The 20,464-nt window shown below is 41.8% G+C and overlaps 1 protein-coding gene across 3 annotated transcripts in view; it reads right to left on the reverse strand.

The window, feature by feature from the left end:
- Positions 1 to 568: 568 nt before the first annotated feature.
- steap2 (STEAP family member 2, metalloreductase) overlaps positions 569 to 20,464 on the reverse strand; it is a 29,612-nt gene continuing 9,716 nt past the window's right edge. Inside the window, exons 1-6 of one of the 3 annotated variants that reach the window (XM_038723589.1) lie at positions 18,058 to 18,314; positions 16,236 to 16,684; positions 6,490 to 6,656; positions 3,475 to 4,002; positions 2,677 to 2,841; positions 1,472 to 1,765 (exon numbers count right to left, since the gene is read on the reverse strand). In XM_038723589.1, the coding sequence (XP_038579517.1) occupies positions 1,472 to 1,765; positions 2,677 to 2,841; positions 3,475 to 4,002; positions 6,490 to 6,656; positions 16,236 to 16,626 (1,545 nt within the window). In that variant the 5' untranslated portion in view covers positions 16,627 to 16,684; positions 18,058 to 18,314. Of the gene's footprint in view, positions 1,766 to 2,676; positions 2,842 to 3,474; positions 4,003 to 6,489; positions 6,657 to 16,235; positions 16,685 to 18,057; positions 18,315 to 20,464 lie in introns of those variants that run through there. The other 2 variants (XM_038723598.1, XM_038723579.1) reach the window with 2 other exon arrangements.

Genomic DNA, 20,464 nt, shown 5'->3' on the forward strand with positions numbered 1-20,464 from the left:
TGCATCATTATCAAGACAGCTCATCAGTCAGTCGACAAGCAGGCAGAGAGGAGAGACAGAGTCTGACCTGCTGATTTGGAGAGTCCCTGGCTGTCAACTTTGGCTTACTTTAGCTCAGCAATTGACCCTGCCATGACCTGGGGACACCTGTGTCATACTGATCCTATATTCCTTCACAGAAATGGTACACATACATCATATAGGCTCACAAACTGATAATACGTTTTATTAAACACAGGAGCACTTTCAGTGCAAGACTCATCCCCCCAAAATGAGCCAAAGAGAGCCACAGGAAGTCATTCCTGCCTGTGGCCATCAAACTCTATAACTCCTCGCTCTAAGTGGCTGACACATGGGCCCTTAGTTAGTTATTATACTGGACATTATTACCTGTTTTGTGCAATATAATCTGTTTAATAATTAATGTACAATTCTCTGCTGCTATTCTTCAGCTATTGATTCAGTATTACTGTTCACCATAATAATTCTTTAATACCATAATGATTCATTAATAATGTAAATACTGTAAATACCCACACTACTTTATATTTTTTCTTTATATTTATACTCTCATATTTATATGAGATCTACCTACTTTCTATTATTATATTTCTATTCCTGATGCCTTGATAAGTGTGCAACTGTGACAAAGTATTTCCCCCGGGGAAGAAAGTATTTCTGATTTCTGTAATCCAGTTTTTATAGCTTTATTAACTGCTGTGGGTTGTGTGGATGTGCTGTCAGCTATGCTGCCTGCATTCTGCATTCATTAAATGTCTATCACAGATAACACTGTTAAAGTAGCTTCAGTTAAATTCTTAATAAAAGCCATGGGTCTCATTGATTTCAGCATGACAAATGGACACGATATTCAGTGGTACAATTATACAGACATGACTGACTACATAACACAGTGATACTGCGGAATCAACAAAACCTCAAAACATTTCTTCAGAGTTTGAAGAGTAGTATTATCACCAAAAATAAGAATTTCAAGCACTGAAGGAGATAATAGTAACTAGTAATATTCTCCAGAAATACTATACTGTTGAGATGTCCTGACTATCAGTCCCTGGGTATGGGTCAAAAACACTGTTTCCTATACTATACTATATATCTCACAATGCAATGCAAGTCCAACATCATCAGAGTTATTTTCATAGACTTGACAAAGTGAGGGTTTCAGAGTCACAGAAGACAAAATGCAACTGTTATCACATGCCAAGTTGAAATTGTAAAATGACATTGTCACATGTAGAATTGGTAGAGTTCACTTTAAAGTAATGACCAACACTTATCTCAGTGTAATGTCTCTAGAACAACAGGAACAAAATATTGGTGAGGCAATGTACTTGGAATATATACTGTCAAGGGAAGCATATTCAGTTTTACAATAGGCAAACTGTAACATAATAGTCATACAACTATGGCAGTATATGTGAAAATCCCAATAAAGGAGCAGCTCCATTGATCACATGATGGTGACCCTCTCAGGTGAAACGTGGGCAGCCGAGCCCACTGGCTCCAGGCGCTGGCACCGATACTGACTGCTGTCCTGGCCCCGGCGGATCCGGTGGAGCTTGTGGGCCACACAGGGGAGCAGCATCAGCACCTTCCCCATTATGACACATACCGGCAGGGCCAGGGCAACCACAAAGCTGGGGGGCAGGTAGAAACGGTAGGCCTCCTCCTCAAAGGCTCGCTTCCAGCCAAACAGCAGGCCGTGGAAGGTAGCGATGAGCAGGGCGATGTAGCCCAGAGTGGACTGGAGCAAAGACAAGGACACTCATGATTGTACATACAGTAACAACTCCTGTGATCGGACAGCAAAGACAGCGAGCCAGTTCAGACACAACTCCAGTTACATGTGGCAAACTTCACTCTGTGTAACACACATTCAGTGTTCTTTATAGCTTGATAGTCTATTTAAGCTGTTTCTCCTGCTCAATTAACGTTGAATGCTAAATTATGGGTTCTCAAACTAAGAGGCGGAGGAAGACATGTGAGGCAAAGAAACAGTGAGAGGTGAAAGGGACGGGTACATGCTGCTGTTCTAAAACACCTGGAAGTTAGTTATTGTAGTTTGGCCACTGACTTGACTCACTCACCAACACGGTCATCAGTTACATATCAGGTTACTGTGTCATAACTCAAATCTGAACACATAGATATGATACAGCTGTGGCTTGGAGGTGGATGATTGGCGGTTTGATCCCGGTCATCGGTGTGTGAGTGTGTAGCGAAGGCTGAGAGCAGTCACCCTATTCGGATTCGAAGCTCTTTGTCGCTGCGGTCAAGTTGCATGTTTGGTACCATATAGACGAGTGTTTAAATCCAGTGTTTAATACGCTCGCCCTTCCCTAAGTGTGTGATTAGTTTCTTTCAACTGAACAGCAGTTGGCACTTTGCATGGGAGCTTCTGCCATCAATGTGTGAATGGGGTGAAAGTGACATGTAATGTAAAGCACTTTGAGTGGTCCGACAACTAGAAAGGCGCTAAGCAAGCACAGTCCATTTACCTTACACATATTTTTAGTTTCAGTGTAACCTAAACTTTCCGTTTATTGTTATAGCCTTTTCCATCGCTGATAAACATCCATAAATTTGCTTAGAAATCATAGAGAAAGCATGCACCTTCTAACCCCAGAACTTCCCTGAGAGTTTTAATGTTTGTACCTGTATGAAGCTGAACTCCCTCCAATTGAGCGTGCTATGGACCGAGGGAATGGAGGTGATGGCCAGCAGTGACAGGAGCCCGAGACTCATGATCCCAAAGGAAACGTACATCTCCACCCGCCACACCTCCTCTTCGTTCCACGCATTATCCACATTAGCATGGATCTGCCAACACAGAGAATGCTCAAAATGGAATTCACCAAAATCATCACCTTTCACTTTTTTCACAGTTTCATACATGGCCAGATTAACCTGCAAAAGACAGGTGAGCTGCTTAGCCCCTATTAAGCCTCTGTCACCCAATGTGTAATGTGTTCAGTTTTTACAGGAAAACTACTTTATAATTCAGTAGTGGAAAGATATTAACCATGTCATCATTTTCATTTGAAAGGTTAAAATCTGTATGACAGCCTCTTCACATTGCTGCTACAAACACAGTTAGTGAAAATCAGGATCAGATTTGAAAGTTACATTAACTGCCTTCAATAAAATGTGAGACTGGTATATTTATAAATTAATCCATTCTCAGCAACACTTTCTGAGTAAGCTGAGAAGGTGGATATCAATCTCATGTGTGGGTGTTTAGTACAGAGTGGACAAGGTTAGAGGACATGGTTAGCCTATCAGAATCTATCAGTCTAGCTTTAAGCACAGACAAGATATTGATATTTATCTTATCTTATCACTTGTATTGTTGGAGCAAATTCTCATATCTCTGAAAATGTTGAACTATTCCTTTAATTTTGGTGGAAATCAGCAGCTTTGTGTGGATGGAAGGTCAGATTTATGAACACTGACCTGCTGGTAGGCTGTGTTGAGCAGCAGGTACCTCTCAGACCTCCTCATGGGCAGACAGAGGCTGTAGAGAACATGGACAGCGGCCAGGAAGAAGCTGAGGAGGCCTAGCTGTTTCCGGCTCTGCAGCCAGCCCTCCAGCCAATGTGGGAAATGCCTGTACTTGGTGCCATAGTACAGCTGGTGGGCAGCTGCCAGCTGGCCCGCCAGGTACACCAGTGCCAAGAGAGTGATGGCAACAGTAGGTAGTGTTCGGTTCACCATCTCAATGGGGATCTTGTAGAAGTCACTCTGCTTGTATTTCACATACGGGTGGATGATATCACGTACAAAAGAGTAGGCAAAAAAGAAAATAGAGAGGGCTACGGCAGCGAGGACGGGGCCCTTCCAACCAGGAAATAACTGAATGGGCATGTTCTCAATGTCTCGCGAAGAAGACAGGGTGCCCATATCCACAGGCTGGAAGTTGAGCTGGCGGGCTAGTTCCATAATCTGCTGTCTGGCCTCCACCGAGTCACTGCAGATGAACACCTACACAGAGCCAGGATTACAGAGAGGAGTTCAGACAACCAGGAAGGATGGAAGAGAGAGGGGACACATAACACATGACATACAGTATATGACATATTCCTCTGTGCAGTAGAGCTTCATTGTTAAAGACACATTACTGAGCCACACCGCTGTACTGCGTGACATGTTCCTTCACTGCCATAAACACACACTCTCACTGGAGCTCCAAATGTGGATTAATCTGCTGCTAAAAACAGCTCCCAAATTATGCACTATAGCCTCCTGTTGAAGTGCCATTAGCACTTAACTACAGGGACCAGCTGTTTTAGGAAATTACTGTCTTTTTAAAAAATGAAACAACATATTTGTAAGCTGTTTTAAGTTTTACGTCTTCAGTAGGAACAAATAAGGCTCGTGGCTGAGAGACACAGACAGGGTAGGGAGATCAGACAGTATTCAGAGATGGAATAACAGCTTGTAATTGTTTTATTAAAATTATTTAATAAAACAATTAATTTAATTTAATATTAATTATTTATTAGAATAGTATCATCTTATTGGTAAATTTGTGGGTCATGTGAAAAAGGCTTGCAAAGCACCAGTTCCTAATCTCGTTATCTCTTTTAATTTCATTTGAATAGATTTAAGAGTCCTGTAGATGTCGCCAGCATTTCTGTAAGTCAGGAAAAACATAATTCTGTGCAGTGGAAATGTTTTTCTTCTAACTTTGAAATCATCTCACCACACCATCAAATTTTTATTATGACCCCAAGGGGAGTCTAGACCCGCAAACTGAGCACCTGATCTAAAGGAAAGATGGAACTTTTCAGTTGGCCTAACCTGTTCATTACACTAACAGATACATTTCCTGAACACTGAATCTTCAATATCTTCAATCTACAATATTCCTGATATCAAGAGTTCTCCATGAAAGTCATCACTTCGATGTAAACAGTACCTTTTAATTTTAGTTTAGTATTATTTTAGTCATTTCAGGATTTATTATACAGCCAAGAGTTATATTCTTGTGAGTGTCCTGTGTAGGAATCAATATGCTCTTTCTCTATGCTCTACCTGCTTGCACTCTGCCTGTGGACTCATTGCACATCAAAATGTGTTGTGGGGGAGTGGCTTTGGAGGGAAGGCCTGAAGGGAGGGGATGGGATTTTTTGGGTTGGACACTTTCAAAATCTTGCAGTTTCTCCAACTTTCCCTACAGAGATTGCGACCACTACCTTCCCAAGTGTGTGCTTGTGCGCGTGCTCAAACTCCTAACTCAGAATCAGTAGGCAAGAGGCTCGGGAGCGAACATGCAGAAAATCTGACCTGATTCCTTCACATATAACGCAGAATAGTGGCTGTTCCAAGGGAGTGGGAACGCAGGTGTGTGGTTAATTTTTACGTGAGGTTCCAACCCATTTACAAATATACAGTAAAAAATGTGATTTCATTAAATAACTACATATAGCCCATTTAACCCCTTAACAACGATTGTCGCAAATTCACATCACACCTCTTCCTTTCGGACTGCAGCTGAGATAGCCTTTGTATTCCCCCAAATGCCTGTTTGTGCATATTCCATAAACCTGGGAACCTTTTGCAAGCACTGGTTTCTCGTTTATGCCTGTTGTCGTTAATTTGCATCATACCTACATCATACCTGAATTTATATCTTTTCTATGTTCTACTTACAAATTTGACTGACAATTTCCACTTAATTTAACATTAACCTGAAAGCAAATGAAAACAGAAATAATTTTATATTTTTTTATTGTAAATAAATTCAGACTTCAAGGGGTTAAGAAAAAACACAAAGCATGCGGCCTTGTAGTAAGGCTTAAAATGGACTCTAAAGTATAAGTATAGTATAAGTAATGGTTTCTAAAGTACATTAATAGCAATATATGAGTATGAATGTTAATTCTTGACCTTTTGAAATATTAAGTTTGACAAAAGAATCATAACTTTGTCTTTTAGCCTGTTTTGGAGCTTTCAACAAGAAGCCCTGGGCCTCCTCAGGGGATAGAGTTTGTTCAGTTTTCGTGGAGCAGGCTCAGGTAAGATCACATGACCTGTGTGTCGAACTTAAATCACATGAAAACAGGTGTGGAAATGGTAACTGCTGTCCCAGTCAGCCGTGAATGTCCTTAATCTTTCTCCAACCATCCACTGACTCCTGGTTGATGACCAGTGAGTGGTTTTGGTCTGGTGTTCAGAGACAGCTGATGTTGTCTGCGTTCATTGTGTCTCTTGTCCAGGGTCCTTCCTGTTGTCTCCTTTCTAGGACATGTCTTGCCTCAAACTTTGTTTGTGTAAAACCACCTGTTATCATGTAACTGAAGGTCCATCCGTTACTACTGACATGATGACAACTGAGCCATCTTGGTGACAACTGAACAAATAAATAAATTTCTTGTTGAAAACCATGAACCACTGAAATCTCCTGTAAGTGGACCTTGAGTTAAGTTTGTTGTTCTTTTTCAAAGAATATAACATGTTTTATTGTACCTGTGTGCTGGCATCTTTGGGGCAGCTCTGCTGCATGGCCCAGGCTGAGATGACGTTGAAGCTTTTCACCACGATGGAGTCAGGCAGCAGTGAAGACAGATACTCAGCGTTAGACTCTGGATACTGGTTCACCCTCCGGTTGTTACTCACATCCACCAGGATCTTGCCTGAAGAAAAGACACATGGCTTCTGGAGTTACCTGCTGTTGGCAGCATGTACCATGAATGTGATTTATTTAAATCATAGTACATCATTGCGCTGTATTAGTTGCTTTAGTACAGTCACTTTAATTTTTATTATTATCATTATTATTGAGAATCTGCACTGATGTTGAAAAGATTATCTGGCTACAATACTTGCAATGTTAGTATTGCATACTTTTATTGTACATAATATACTGAAATCTTTATCGATACGTTCAGAATTTTTCAGGTCTATCTTATTACAACACTCACATCAATCATACACAATTCCGTTCCTCCTGTCCATACTGCCCATGAAGAGATCTTGGAGTGCATCTACTTTTTAAGAGATGGGAAGGACAAAATCCACAGTTCTCCATCTGTGTAAAAATGCATCTCAAAGTTCAGTTGAAGCCAATATGAAGCTTTAACAGATCATAAATCAAATGGGTATCATCCAAAAGGGTGTTTCTTTTGCATTACCTCCACTGCAGCTCAGCAACAAAACACTGCCTGGTAAACACAAAGAAGCAGTTTCATACTACAATTTGGATTTCGAAGCTCCTGGCTGACTTGTCTGACTCAGAGTGCTAAAGCCTCAAAATATTGTCAGCTGAACTTCAGGATGTATTTTTACACAGAACAAGGACTTTGGACAGATTGTGGATTTTGTCCCTTATTTCTTACAGAGGAATCATACCGGAAAGGAATCACTTGGCAGCCAGTGTGGACTAAAGGAATGATTAGTGGTCAAAACTCTTTTCAATGTGCACATGGCATGTGAGTATCAGAACATTCCTTTTAATATTGAGCAAACCCATCATAGTGTATGCTAAACTTCAGTGTTACCAAGGATCTTACCAGCCTAATAGCCTTTTACATTACATTACAATACATTTACTCATTTGGCAGACGCTTTTATCCAAAGCGACTTACATTTGAGGAACAACATACAGGCATCAACAAAGCATCAAAGGGCAGCAATAAATACTAGTAAGAGCTAAGCATTGGGGTAAATACCTAGGAAAAAAAGTAAGAGTTAACAAAAAAGTGCAATTAATACAAGAGAATTGATAGATAGAAGAAGAAGAGCACAGGAACTGTATGTTAGACGTTAGGAGTTAGAGGTGTTAGAAGATAAAGTGTTCTCGGAAGAGATGAGTTTTCAAGAGCTTCTTGAAGTTAGAGAGGGACGCCCCTACTCTGATGCCGTGTGGTAGCTCGTTCCACCATCGTGGTGTTACAGATGAGAACAGGGACTGAGATTGCATTGTGTGTAGGTGTTAGAGCCATTAAGAAAACGTGGTCAATCTTTTGGATTATTTCATATTCGTAAGTTATATTAATTTTCCTTTATGTGTTTCACTTGGTTTGTCTCAGACAGATGTCATTAGTGTATATTTAGAGAATTAATATGTGTAACTGTCCTCCATTAGTTTGTCCTGTTAACTCAGAGCTATTCAAGTGCCATAACATGCAGCTAAGTGTATCAAAAATTAGGTGAGAGCACCTATTGGCACTACTGACAAAAGGGTCAGCAAAGCAGGACATGGAGCAACAGTTTTCTGACCATCGCGTCGTGTATAGCAATAGGAAATTTTGAAGTTACCTGTGTGTAAGTACGTTTGATAGAACACATAGGATTTAGGACTCTGCCTTGAGACTTTTATTTTTTAACAGTCGTCTTTTTTGTCAAATAAAATTTCGGATATTTTTTTCTTATTACATCTGCCTTCTTGCCTCACTGGATTATACAGTTTTGCCCTCTTTGGAAAGCACGAGGCAGAAACATTATGTCCTGCGATAGTGGCAAAAGAAGTTTTAAAATTTGTCACTACATTTAGTCAGAAAACTGCTCCATGTGAGAAAGGACTATCAAGATAACAGCGACACACGAGCGACGAGTTAATTGGCGCCGCGCTGCAGGAGTATACGGAGGATTGGACATCTGTGACCAGAGTGGGCAAGGTGTAGTTGGACTTTGCATGGACTTTTGGACATGAAAACGGCCGGACATATGGAACGTAAGCATCTCTTGTGTGTGTTTTAAATGCTAACTGAGTACAGTACATGTGCCTGCAAAAGGAATGAAACTACTGTGTTAAAACACCAGCTACTGAAGTGACTGGAAGGCTATATACAGAAGCGGCTTGCGTCATTAAATGGAGTAATTTCACTGAGGAGTTTGTGGCAACACAATCATTATGGACCAAAAGGAAACAGAAGCTTCCACAAAAACAAAAAGAGTCACAAATCCAACTGTTAAAGCACAAGAGGAGAAGGTTAAGCAGCTAAAAGGAGCAAGGTGTGCCAAGTTAGGTTATCTTACTAGAAAGATTAAAGAAATAGAAGCTCTTATGGATGATGATGGAAATTCTGAAGAAGTGTTAAAATAGCTGCTGATTTCCCGAGCATGTATATGGAGTTTTGTGCAGTAAACGTTGCAGGTAAAGACCATATGAATGAAGATGTTTTTCAAGATCAGACACAGTGGTATGAGCCAAAAGCCATCTACTTAAGGAGCTTTGTGGAAAAAGTGGAGAGTTGGTTGAAAAAAGTGGAACACCAAGCAGATGAGGCAAAAAGGATTGATGCTGAAGTTGAGCCTGCAGACAGTGCCTCAATGGTATCATCAAAACATAGTAAAAAGGCACAAGGCAGTCAATCCGTTTCTGTTGTGTCTTCAACCACATTATCTGTTAGGCTTAAGGTAGAAGCTGAACGGGCAGCTCTGGTAGCACGTGCAGAGTCACTTTTGCTTTAGGTGAGAAAAGAAGAATTGGAGTTGCAAACAGCTATTGCCGCCGCAACTGCAAATCTCGAGGTGCTAACTGTAACGGAGCCAGCTCATGATGCATCTGCTGAACCCAGAAATAAAATGGCTGCCTGCCTAAGAGCTTCAGGCCAGGGTAGTGAGGGCAGCTTCAGAGCTGTACAGTCAGAACGTGAAGAGTTCCACCAAAGGAGTAATCCTCAAAATAACTCAGAAAGAGGTAGCAGATCTCATTAACTGAACGCTATGGCTAGCAATCATCTCAGCCCAGGAAAGAACAGAGCTGCCGATATTCAAGAAGGACAGACAGCAATCGGGATATCGGGTTGCATTTCCTTGAGCAGTTCACCCGTGGTAGACCTAAAGGTCTTGTTTGCAACTGTTCACACATGCATCCTGATAGAGGCTATGTAGAAGCAATGAAGCTTTTGAACAAACATTTTGGAAATGAATATACCATTGATTCTGCCTACATTGAAAGAGCACTGAAATGGCCAGACATTAGATCAGAAGATGGAGACGCACTTACTGAGTTTGCTGTGTTCCTCACCGGTTGCGGCACAGTTGACAGCATGGAGTATATTGAGGAGATGGATAGCCCTGCTAATATGAGGACAGTCATGTCCAAGCTTCCCTTCAAGTTAAGAGAACGGTGGAGGGGAGTTGCTTGTGACATCCAGGAAAGGACAGGAATGAGAGCCAGGTTCACTGACCGTAAAAAAAAATTGCGTCTCTCCCGTTGTTTGGCAACATACAAGAGCCTGCCTTATCCAGAGATGGGAACAACCTAAAAACAAGGAGAGAAACAACATCTTTGCCATAGATGTTACACCTGTTTCAAGGCACACAGAGCAAGTAAAGAAGGCAAACATTTCCTCAACAAGTGGAAAACTTTCTGTCACAAAGGAGGACATATTCTGGATTGCTGCAAGCTCATTAAGCAGAAGCCTCACAAAAAAAGCTTGAATTTCTCAAATCAAAGGGATTGGGTTTTGGATGCCTGTCACAGGAACATTTAAGTAAGGGCTATCAACAAAGAAGCACATGTTCTCAGAAACATCCCACCATTCTGCACTTGAACAAAGCAGAGCCTGCGCCCTCTGCTGGTGAGAGCAAAAATGCCAAGCAACCAGTTTCAGTTTCGGTTTCTTCTCCTACAAGGGATGGTGAATCTTGTGGTTGCACTGGGGCTGGGGAAGTAGCCTGTGCACTGTCAATCGTGCCAGTGAATGTCAGGTGTCTGAGGAGCAACATAACAGTGGAATCATATGCATTCCTAGATCCCGACAGTACTGGAACCTTTTGTACAGAGGAGCTGATGAACGCTGTAAAGGTAACAGGGAAAGGGGCCAACATTCTGCTCCGCACCATGGGAAAGGAAGTGACAATCAGTACATGTTGTCAAGGGGCTTGAAGTCAGTGGTTTGGATGAGGACAACTTTTTGAAGCTCCCCCAAACATCTTCTCACAGGCGGAGATTTCAGTAAAAAATATTCCACAGCAAAATATTCCACAGCAAAGATGGCCTTATTTAAAGGAAGTTTGTTAATAGGAACAAACGTACCAAAAGCACTTGAGCCGTGGAAGGTTATCAACAGTGAGGTCGAGGGCCCATATGCTGTAAAGACTGTCTTAGGCTGGATCAGGGGCGGATTGGCCACCTGGCAATTCTGGCATATGCCAGAGGGGCCGGACTATTTGTTTCAGGGTGGGCCGGTCAGATTGATATTAATATCAGTGTTTCCCACACATCAGCTTTACTTGGGTGGCCTTTGAGGTACATTGAACGGGCGCCCAACTATATTTGGCGACCCATTTAAGCATTTTGCAGAGAAACACTGAGACAAATGATCATCCATTACGTTATGTTAAGACTCAGAAGGTGGATATTTCACAAGCATGGACAAGATAAGGCAACAGTGAACACTTTGGTACAGGTGCAACTGGGTACAATGTTGGTTTCGGTTGGCTTCCTCATTAACAAGCCTCCTCCATGCACCCGCGGGTGAAAACAGAATCGCGGGCGGAAATCGCGAGTGCTGTGTCATTTCGTCCACTTTATAAAACAGCCCACTGCTGATGGAGAAAGTCAACAGGGTCGATTAATACAGGGTGAGAGAAAGAAAGAAGTAGGGCAAGCCGCTGTGTTTACAGCAGAGGTGTATGTTCCGTGCTTGTGTGGAAATATTCGAGGTGAAGGCAAGGAGAGCAGAATTAAGTAGGCTAGTGAGTAATGTTTTTATTAATGTGTATTCCAATGTTGAGAGCAGTGTGTAAGAATTTTTTTTGCAATGTTCTATAGGCTACTATGTTCACAGATGTTTCTGGAATTGGTATGGACAGAGAGCCCTGGTCTTCTTGTATGCTACCAGTGCTGGGAGGAAAGATGCTACTGTAGGCCTAGCAGAGACAGGGAGTGTTGTAGAGGAAGGAAGAAAACAGTCACACAAAAATGTTTGGGTTGTAATTGACTGCAGTAGAGAAAGACAGTAACAGCAGACAAACAAACAGAGAGCACAGACTCTACAACATACTCAGATGGATAGCCATTGTTTTAACTGCATTTGTTAAACGTGTGCTCTTAAAAAAACTAGTGAGCATTGTGTGCCAGTCACATACATAAGAAGTTATAAATCTGTTACCATTGGTTAAATAAATTGGTTAAGTATGTACTGAAAAATAGCTTGGAACAAGAAATGTTAAATCACAAATGAAAATGCTTTGAGAAAGATGTCTGTGAAGATTCTCAGTCATCCAGGTCATAGTTATCCAACGAAGGTTAAAGTCAAGGGCAACTGGACTTGGTTGAAGATACTGGAAGATGTTTCATCCCTCATCCAAAGGACTTCTTCAGTTCTGACTGACTGGTAGGGAAACTCAGCTATTTAACCTCAGTGGGGTCGTTTGCCAGGATCGACGATACTGCTGGTTCTTTAGTGCTCCTGGTTGCTGTAACGACAGACGTTACAGTCGTAAGGTCCATTTAGAACTGAGAAGTCCTTTGGATGAAGTCTTCCAGTATCTTCAACTAAGTCCAGTTGCCCTTAGCTTTAACCTTCGTTGGATAGCTTTGGGAAATGTTTATTTGCACAATAAAAAAACATGCACTGCAATTTAAATATAGAAGAAACAAATGTGCATTGTCCAAGAAAAAAAGCTACTGATTAGTGAATTATATTCCATTTTACTCCATAAATTGGTGCAGAAAGTGCCATGGAGTTTAATGCTCAAAATCTTCTCACCTGCTGCAGGTGTACTATTATGCAGCCACTTTGCAAGGCACATCTCTAAACTGTTACAAGGGCCAGATCTGACTAGCTCATTTTTTGGCGTGCCGACAAGATTCCAGCAGGAGCCAATTGCCTTCTTGCCTGATATCAAAGGCATATTTCATCAAGTCAGAGTTCCTGCCAAAGACACTGAAATGCTGAGATTTTGAGGTGGCCTCAATTTGGAACTGAAAGAATACAGGATGGTTGTTCACTTCTTTGGTGCAACCTCTTCACCAAGCTTTGAAAACTACGCACTACGGCAGTGTGCTAAGGACAGCCAGGCAAAATTCAACTCAGAAGGAACAAACACTTTCCTGAAGAACTTTTACATAGATGATTTCCGGAACTGAGGAGGTTTCAAGCTCACAAAGTGGATTTCCAATAGCAGAGCTGTGCTTGCATCTGTGCATGAGGCTGAAAGGGCCAAAGAAGTCAAGGAACTTGACTTGGAAAAGGATTGTCTCCCTGTTGAAAGAGCTTTAGGAGTTCAGTGGTGTGTGGAGTCTGACACACTAAGGTTCAGAGAGGATATATGATCCATTGGGGATTTTGGCTCCACTCATCCTCCCACTTAAGCAAATTCTGCAAGAGCTATGCAGAACGAAACATGCATGGCATGCCAGTGGCAACAGTGGGTGACAAACTTGCATCACCTAGCTAGTTTTGAGGTGAAGTGACGCGTGAAACCTTCAGCTCAACTTCACCTCTACTATACCCTGACTTGAGATCACTGCTGCAGTCTTTTGGACCGACAGTACGTCAGTCATTCAGTATCTCGAGTGTGAGAATGCAAGATACCACACGTTCATTGCCAATCGGGTTACGGCAATCAGAGAGAGGTCAATCATCTCTCAGTGAAGGTATGTGAACACAGCTGCCAACCTGCAGACTGTGCATCATGAATGCCTTTCTTAAGGCAAAGACCTAGATCATAGGTCCAGACTTCATTACAAAACCAGAGACTGAGTGGCCGAAAATGCCAGAAACCATAACATGCCACAACACGCCTCTCAGCAATGATCCAGAGATGAAAGAAGCTTCAGTTTATGCACTCATGGCTGAAGAGAGCACAAATGTCACTTCCCTGCTTATTCATCATTATTCAAACCGGCGTCGACTAAAAAGGGGCGTTGCTTGGATCCTTAAACTGAAGTGCATTCTGAAGCTCCTTGTTCAAAAGAGAAAAAACTTGACAGCAACACTCAAGCGGACTCAAAATGGAAAGGTAGAACTAGAGAAACAAATGAAAGACTTTAAAGCATCATTCATCATTCTACCCATCTCTGTTAGTGATGTTGCAGAGGCAGAGTTGGAGATAGTTCGCTTCAGTCAAAGAGACAGGTTCTCTAAAGAAATCGCCATGCTTCAGGAAGGAAAGGATGTGTCAAAAGGTAGAACACACTATCGGCTGTCCCCAGTCATGCAAGATGGCATATTTAAGAAAGGTGGCAGGTTGAAAAGATCAGCCATGCATGAGGAGTTGAACCCCCTGCGATCTTGGCCAAAGACCTGCATATCACCCCTCGTATTCTCAGATCCGTTCATGAGCAACTCGGACACAGCGGCAGAAATCACATCTTGTTCAAAGTACGACAGAAGTACTGGATATTACGATCCCATGCAGCTGTCCGGAAAAACCTGTCACAATGTGTAATCTGCAGACGCCAGCGTGGAAAGACAGAAAGTTAGATCATGGCAGACCTTCCCAGTGAATGAGTTGTACCTGATGAGCCGCCATTCACAACGGTTGGCGTGGACTATTTCAGTCCTTTTGAAATCAAAAGGGGTAGGACTATGATCAAGGGGTATGGTGTAGTTTTCACTTGTTTGACATTGAGAGCTGTGCATATGGAGGTGGCAAGTTCTTTGGACATAGACTCCTCCAGACACGTGCTTCGGAGGTTCATCGCTAGGAGAGGGCAGGTCCAGCTGATATGTTCTGATAATGGAACAAACTTTGAAGGTGCGGAAGGAGAGCCGCAGACTTATTTTGGAGATGTTGGACCATGGAGTATTTACCGGAGTTACAACAGAGACATAAATGGTCCCATCTAAAAAGGAATATCAGTGAAGATGATATTGTCCTCATTGTGGATGAATCGGTCCCACGAATCTCTTGGGTGATGGATCCAGACAGGCTAAGGTGAAAACTAGCACTACGACCTGTGACCAAACTCTGCGTGTTACTTGAAGGTGACATGTAGCCTCCCTTCTACATGCAGCACAAGAGACAGCAGTAAAGGCTGATCTCCAACGGTGGGTCATGCTGAAAGGAGTTCCTGGTGTGGTAAAAGGACTAGCCTATCATATGGACATTATAATTGGACAATATACGTTATTTGTTAGTTGTTTGAAGATGGTTGTTTCATGGCTCTAAAGAATGTTTGAAAGAGTAATTGTTTTGTGGCCCACAAGAACAATTAGGGGCCGGAATGTTAGAGCCATTAAGAAAACGTGGTCAATCTTTTGGATTTTAATTATTAATATTAATTTTCCTTTATGTGTTTCACTTGGTAATATTTTATGTTTGTCTCAGACAGATGTCATTAGCGTATATTTAGAGAATTAATATGTGTAACTGTCCTCCATTAGTTTGTCCTGTTAACTCAGAGCTATTCAAGTGCCATAAAATGCAGCTAAGTGTAGTAAAAATGAGGTGAGAGCACCTATTGGCACGTGCTGCGGGAAAAAAGGGTCAGCCAAGCAGGACATGGAGAAAAGTTTTCTGACCGTCATGTAAAGCAATAGGAAATTTTGAAGATACCTGTGTGTAAGTACGTTTGATAGAACACATAGGATTTAGGACTCTGCCTTGAGACGTTTATTTTGTAAATGTAATAAAACGGGATATTTTTTTTCTTATTACATCTGCCTCCTTGACTCAATGGATTATACAGTTTTGCCCTCTTTGGAAAGCACGGGTCAGAAACTTTATGTCCTGCGATAGTGGCAAAAGAAGTTTTAAAAGTTGCCACTACAATAGGGATGGCAGAGCCAGGCGGCATTCGTTGGAGGAGCGCAGTGGCAGAGAAGGAATGTAAGCTTGCATTATGGAGTTTAGGTAGATGGGTGCAGACCCAGTAGTCACTCTATATGCTAGCATTAGTGATTTGAATTTGATTCGGGAGGCCACAGGTAGCCAGTGGAGGTCACTCAGTAATGGAGTGACATGAGTCCTTTTGGGCTGATCGATAACCAGATGCGCTGCTGCGTTCGGAACCATTTGTAGCACCACACAAGCTGGAAGACCCACATGGAGGGCACTAGACTAAATTATGTCTTCTTTTTTAAAAACTCATACAGATACACATGATCCTACCTACTTTCCTTCAGTCAGCCTTTGCTTTCCTGTTTAGTGCAATACAAAAATCAGTTTGAATAAATTAAAATGTCCTTTAGTTAGCTACTCCATCACAGTTACACAACAGGTCTGCTGTTATGTTGCATGGCGATGCATTTGAAAGCTGAAATGGACAGTTAGTGTTCTCAGTGTGTGTATGAGTGTGTGTTCTTATCTACCTTCCAGTAGATGCTTGAGGTCCCACAGGACAGAGTAGTGCTCACGACGAATTGCCAGGAACACGATGCTGGCCTTCCTCACAGCGTCTTCATGGTGTGTCACATCCACCACATGGGGAAATGACTGGGCTGCCTGTTTAGGATGGCGGCTTCCCACCACTACATGGAAGCCACACCGCAGCAGGCGGATAGTCAGGCACTTGGAGAAGTCACCTGAGCCCAGGATTGCCACTGTGGGTTGGGCAGGCAGGCAGGCGGCCCCTGCATCTCCAACTCCGTTCTTCATGCCATTGGGTAGGAAGCAGGCCTGGGCATGGTGTAGCTGGTGGGAGGAAGAGGCTGTGAGGAACACAGGGCTCCTGCTGCCACCCATCATAGAGATGGAGTCCATCCTTCGTCCCTGTCAGTTGTTCTTCTGTGGTTTTCTGCTTAGGAGGATTTCAGTGGGTCTAATGCAGGTGAGAGGAAAGGAGAAGAGGGGCAGAATTAAAGCATGATTAACTGATTAAGTTTTCATGGAAAGTGATGACCTGCATATGGTCTTAGGCAGAATGACTTGCCAACCCTCCCGATTTTCCCGGGAGACTCCTGTTTTTCATTGCCCACTCCAGGCTTCGTCCTGGAGTCACAATTCTCTCCATTTGCGGTATTTCTCCCGATTTATGACAAATGTTCACAACTTTTTGTCCTTTCCATTGCCAAAAACTTTTTCTGGCACTATAGTTAGTGTTTCTAAGCCCTATAACAACTCTCTCTCTCTACTGTTTCCACCCGGACAACAACATCATAGGTCATATTTTATGGAAAAAATATTAGGTTATTATTATATTCTGGTTTTCTATCTGATGTTCTCCAGCCGCTCTGCCTCAACTCTCAGTGATTTACTGGCTGCTAGCTTTACTTGTTGCTAAAGTAAATGCTAACTGCTACTAAATGGAGCTGTGATTAGCTAGTAAGCTCTGATAGCTGTGCAATTCATTTGCCAGTTATTACCACATATAACCCAAGAATATTATAGCTAAATGGTTGATTAGGTTAAAGTAAGCTAGCCTCCATGTCAATATAGTTTTGTTAGACTAATATAAATAATGTTACAACTTTATGGTTTGCCAACAATGAGTCTTTTATTAACAAGCTTAGTTTTAATAGTAGAAACTGCATATGGAGGTATATTGATAGCAGAGGTCCAAAGCAATAAATGGGCTAAGATCTGAATTTACCAACTTTTACCAAAAAATAGTTTTTTGAACCGCGAGAGCCTCAACTTTTACAACTGTAATTATGCAGTTATGTTAAGAGATCTGGATTCCGTAACAAATATTTCCCATAATATTTCTAAATAATGTAGTCCTAAACAGTATGAATTGCATAAATTGGGTATGGCTATAAAAGCTGATGAACCTGTGAGCCCAAAGGCATGTGTGAGTAGTCATAGTACAACAACGTCACAAAACTTTACACCCAGAAACTAACTTGGGACAATTAGAGTGTAACAGACTTTATCAATGTGCTCACACACTAGTTCGCACTTTTCTGTGTCCTTATCTAATCCAAACATACATCAATCAACACAATCAAAACTGAAGGATTTTTTCACCAGGCACTGACAAACGTAGATACAGTGCATCCGGAAAGTATGCAGCGCTTCAGTTTTTCCAAAGCCTTATTCTAAAATTGATGAAATTCATTATTTTCCTCAAAATTCTACAAATAATACTTCATAATGACAAAGTGAAAGAAGTTTGTTTGAAATCTTTGCAGATTTACAAGTATTCACAGCCTTTGCTCAATACTTTGTTGAAGCACCTTTGGCACCACTTACAGCCTCAAATCTTTTTGAGTATGATGCTACAAGCTTGGCACACATCTTCTTTGCAGAACCTCAGGTTGGATAGGGAGCGTCGGTGCACAGCCATTTTCAGATCTCTCCAGAGATGTTCAATCAGGTTTTAGTCTGGGCTCTGGCTGGGCCACTCAAGGACAACACAGAGATGTCCTGCAGCCACTCCTTTGTTATCTCAGCTGTGTGCTTATGGTCATTTTCCTGTTGGAAGATGAACCTTCGTCCCATTCTGAGGTCCAGAGCGCACTGGAGCAGGTTTTCATCAAGGATGTCTGTACATTGCTGCATTCATCTTTCCCTCGATCCTGATTAGTCTCCCAGTTCCTGCCCCTGAAAAACATCCCCACAGCATGATGCTGCCACCACCATGCTTCACTGTAGGGATGGGATTGGCCAGGTGTTGAGCAGTGCCTGGTTTCCTCCAGTCATGACGCTTTCCATTCAGGCCAAAGAGTTTAATCTTTGTTTCATCTGACCAGAGAATTTTGTTTCTCATGGTCTGACAGTCCTTCAGGTGCTTTTGGTAAAATCCAGGTGGGCTGTCATGTGCCTTTTACTGAGGAGTGGCTTCCGTCTGGCCACTCCATACATACCATACAGGCCTGCCTGAGTGCTGCAGAATAATCATCGGGTTCTTGGTCACCTCCCTGACTAAGGCCTTTCTTCCCAGATTGCTCTAGGAAGAGTCCTGGTGGTTCCAAACTAATTCTATTTATGGATGATGGAGGTCACTGTGCTCATTGGGAACTTTAATGCTGCAGAAATTTTTTTGTACCCTTCCCCAGATCTGTGCCTCGATACAGTCCTGTCTTGGAGGTCTACAGACAATTCCTTGGACTTCATGACTTGCTTTATGCTCTGACATGCACCGTTAACTGTGGGACCTTATATAGACAGGTGTTTGTCTTTCCAAACCATGTCCAATCAACTGAATTGACCACAGGTGGATTCCAATCAAATTGTAGAAACATCTCAAGAATGATCAGAGGAAACAGGATGCACCTGAGCTCAATTGTGAGTGTCATGGCAAAGGCTGTGAATCCTTATGTACATGTGTTGTTATGTGTTATACTGAAAATCAATAAATCAACCTCCCCCCAACCCTTTTTACACTGTAAATGTTTGCACATACAAATCTTATGCACATGTAAATAACTTCCATATTGCACTTTGTCCTTATTCTTTTATATTTTGTATATTCTGTCAGTTTCATATTTTTATATTTATATAGGTTTATGTTTATTAAGCACCAAGTCACCAAAGCAAAATTGATGTTACACAGACACAGAGTTTTTCATTCGTGTGTTTTGGCTTTTGTTTATCTTTTTAAAATATTCTTGGGCATATACCTGCTGGTGTCTTTAATGTTAGGTACAAGTGAATATTGCCAACCTCTTCTATTTAGTACCGCCAATCCTTCAACCTTCTAGCTATTGATGGTAATTTTGGATACAATTATTAAGTGAGTTATTAGTCAGTCCCAAATTGATGGTTTAGTTTAGAATACTTTATGACACTAGATAAATTGGCTAGGTACTGGCTATCAGTTTTCTCTCCTTTACAGTGGTGCCCCAAGGTGAATTTAACACAAGTTCAATTGTATTATCCATCCATCGTCAACCACTTATCCTGCGTACAGGGTCGTGGGGGGGCTGGAGCCAATCCCAGCTGACATCAGGCGAAAGGCAGGGTACACCCTGGACATCGCAGGGCCACACATAGACAAACAACCACTCACGCTCACACCTAAGGACAATTTAAAGTCCCGGAGCACCCGGAGAAAACCTACGCAGACACAGGGAGAACATGCAAACCCAGAAAGGCCAGGGCACTCGGGGTTTGAATCAACAGTGCTAACCACCGCACCGCCCCTCAATTGTATTATTAATTATTAAATAATAGTAATAATAATTATTATAAAACTATTTAATTTAATTATTGATGCCATTCAACCCTAATTCCCAACACTTCCTAATTAATTAAACATGGTGGTTAGTCACTGGAGCACATACTTCTTGGACAGCCTGTTTGAACAGTTTTTTTTTTTTTTTTTTTTCTTTTCTTTTTTTTTCTTAGCAGAGGCATCTTTAAAATATTCATGAGCCCGCTGAGGTTTGAATTAGACACGTTAAAGTGTGCGGCCTTGTTGGAATAAGACAGATATAGGAGCTTAGGGGGACTCATCATTTTTTCGAAAAATACATCCTAAAGAATATCTGAAAAGTTTCCAAGTCATAGTTGCAGTTAGAGTAAATGCAAAGTATATAACTAAAGTAGTTTAAGTCACTTTGACCTTCTTGGATGAAGCATCCATCTGCAAAAAATAAATGAATAAAGAATAAACTGTCTGAAAGCACCACGTCTTCTCTTTTGTCTGCACTGACTT

The sequence above is a fragment of the Micropterus salmoides genome, unplaced genomic scaffold (assembly GCF_014851395.1).
Source record: "Micropterus salmoides isolate LMB-PRFRI ecotype aquatic unplaced genomic scaffold, ASM1485139v1 Ms_hic_scaffold_1, whole genome shotgun sequence".
NCBI lineage: Eukaryota > Metazoa > Chordata > Actinopteri > Centrarchiformes > Centrarchidae > Micropterus > Micropterus salmoides.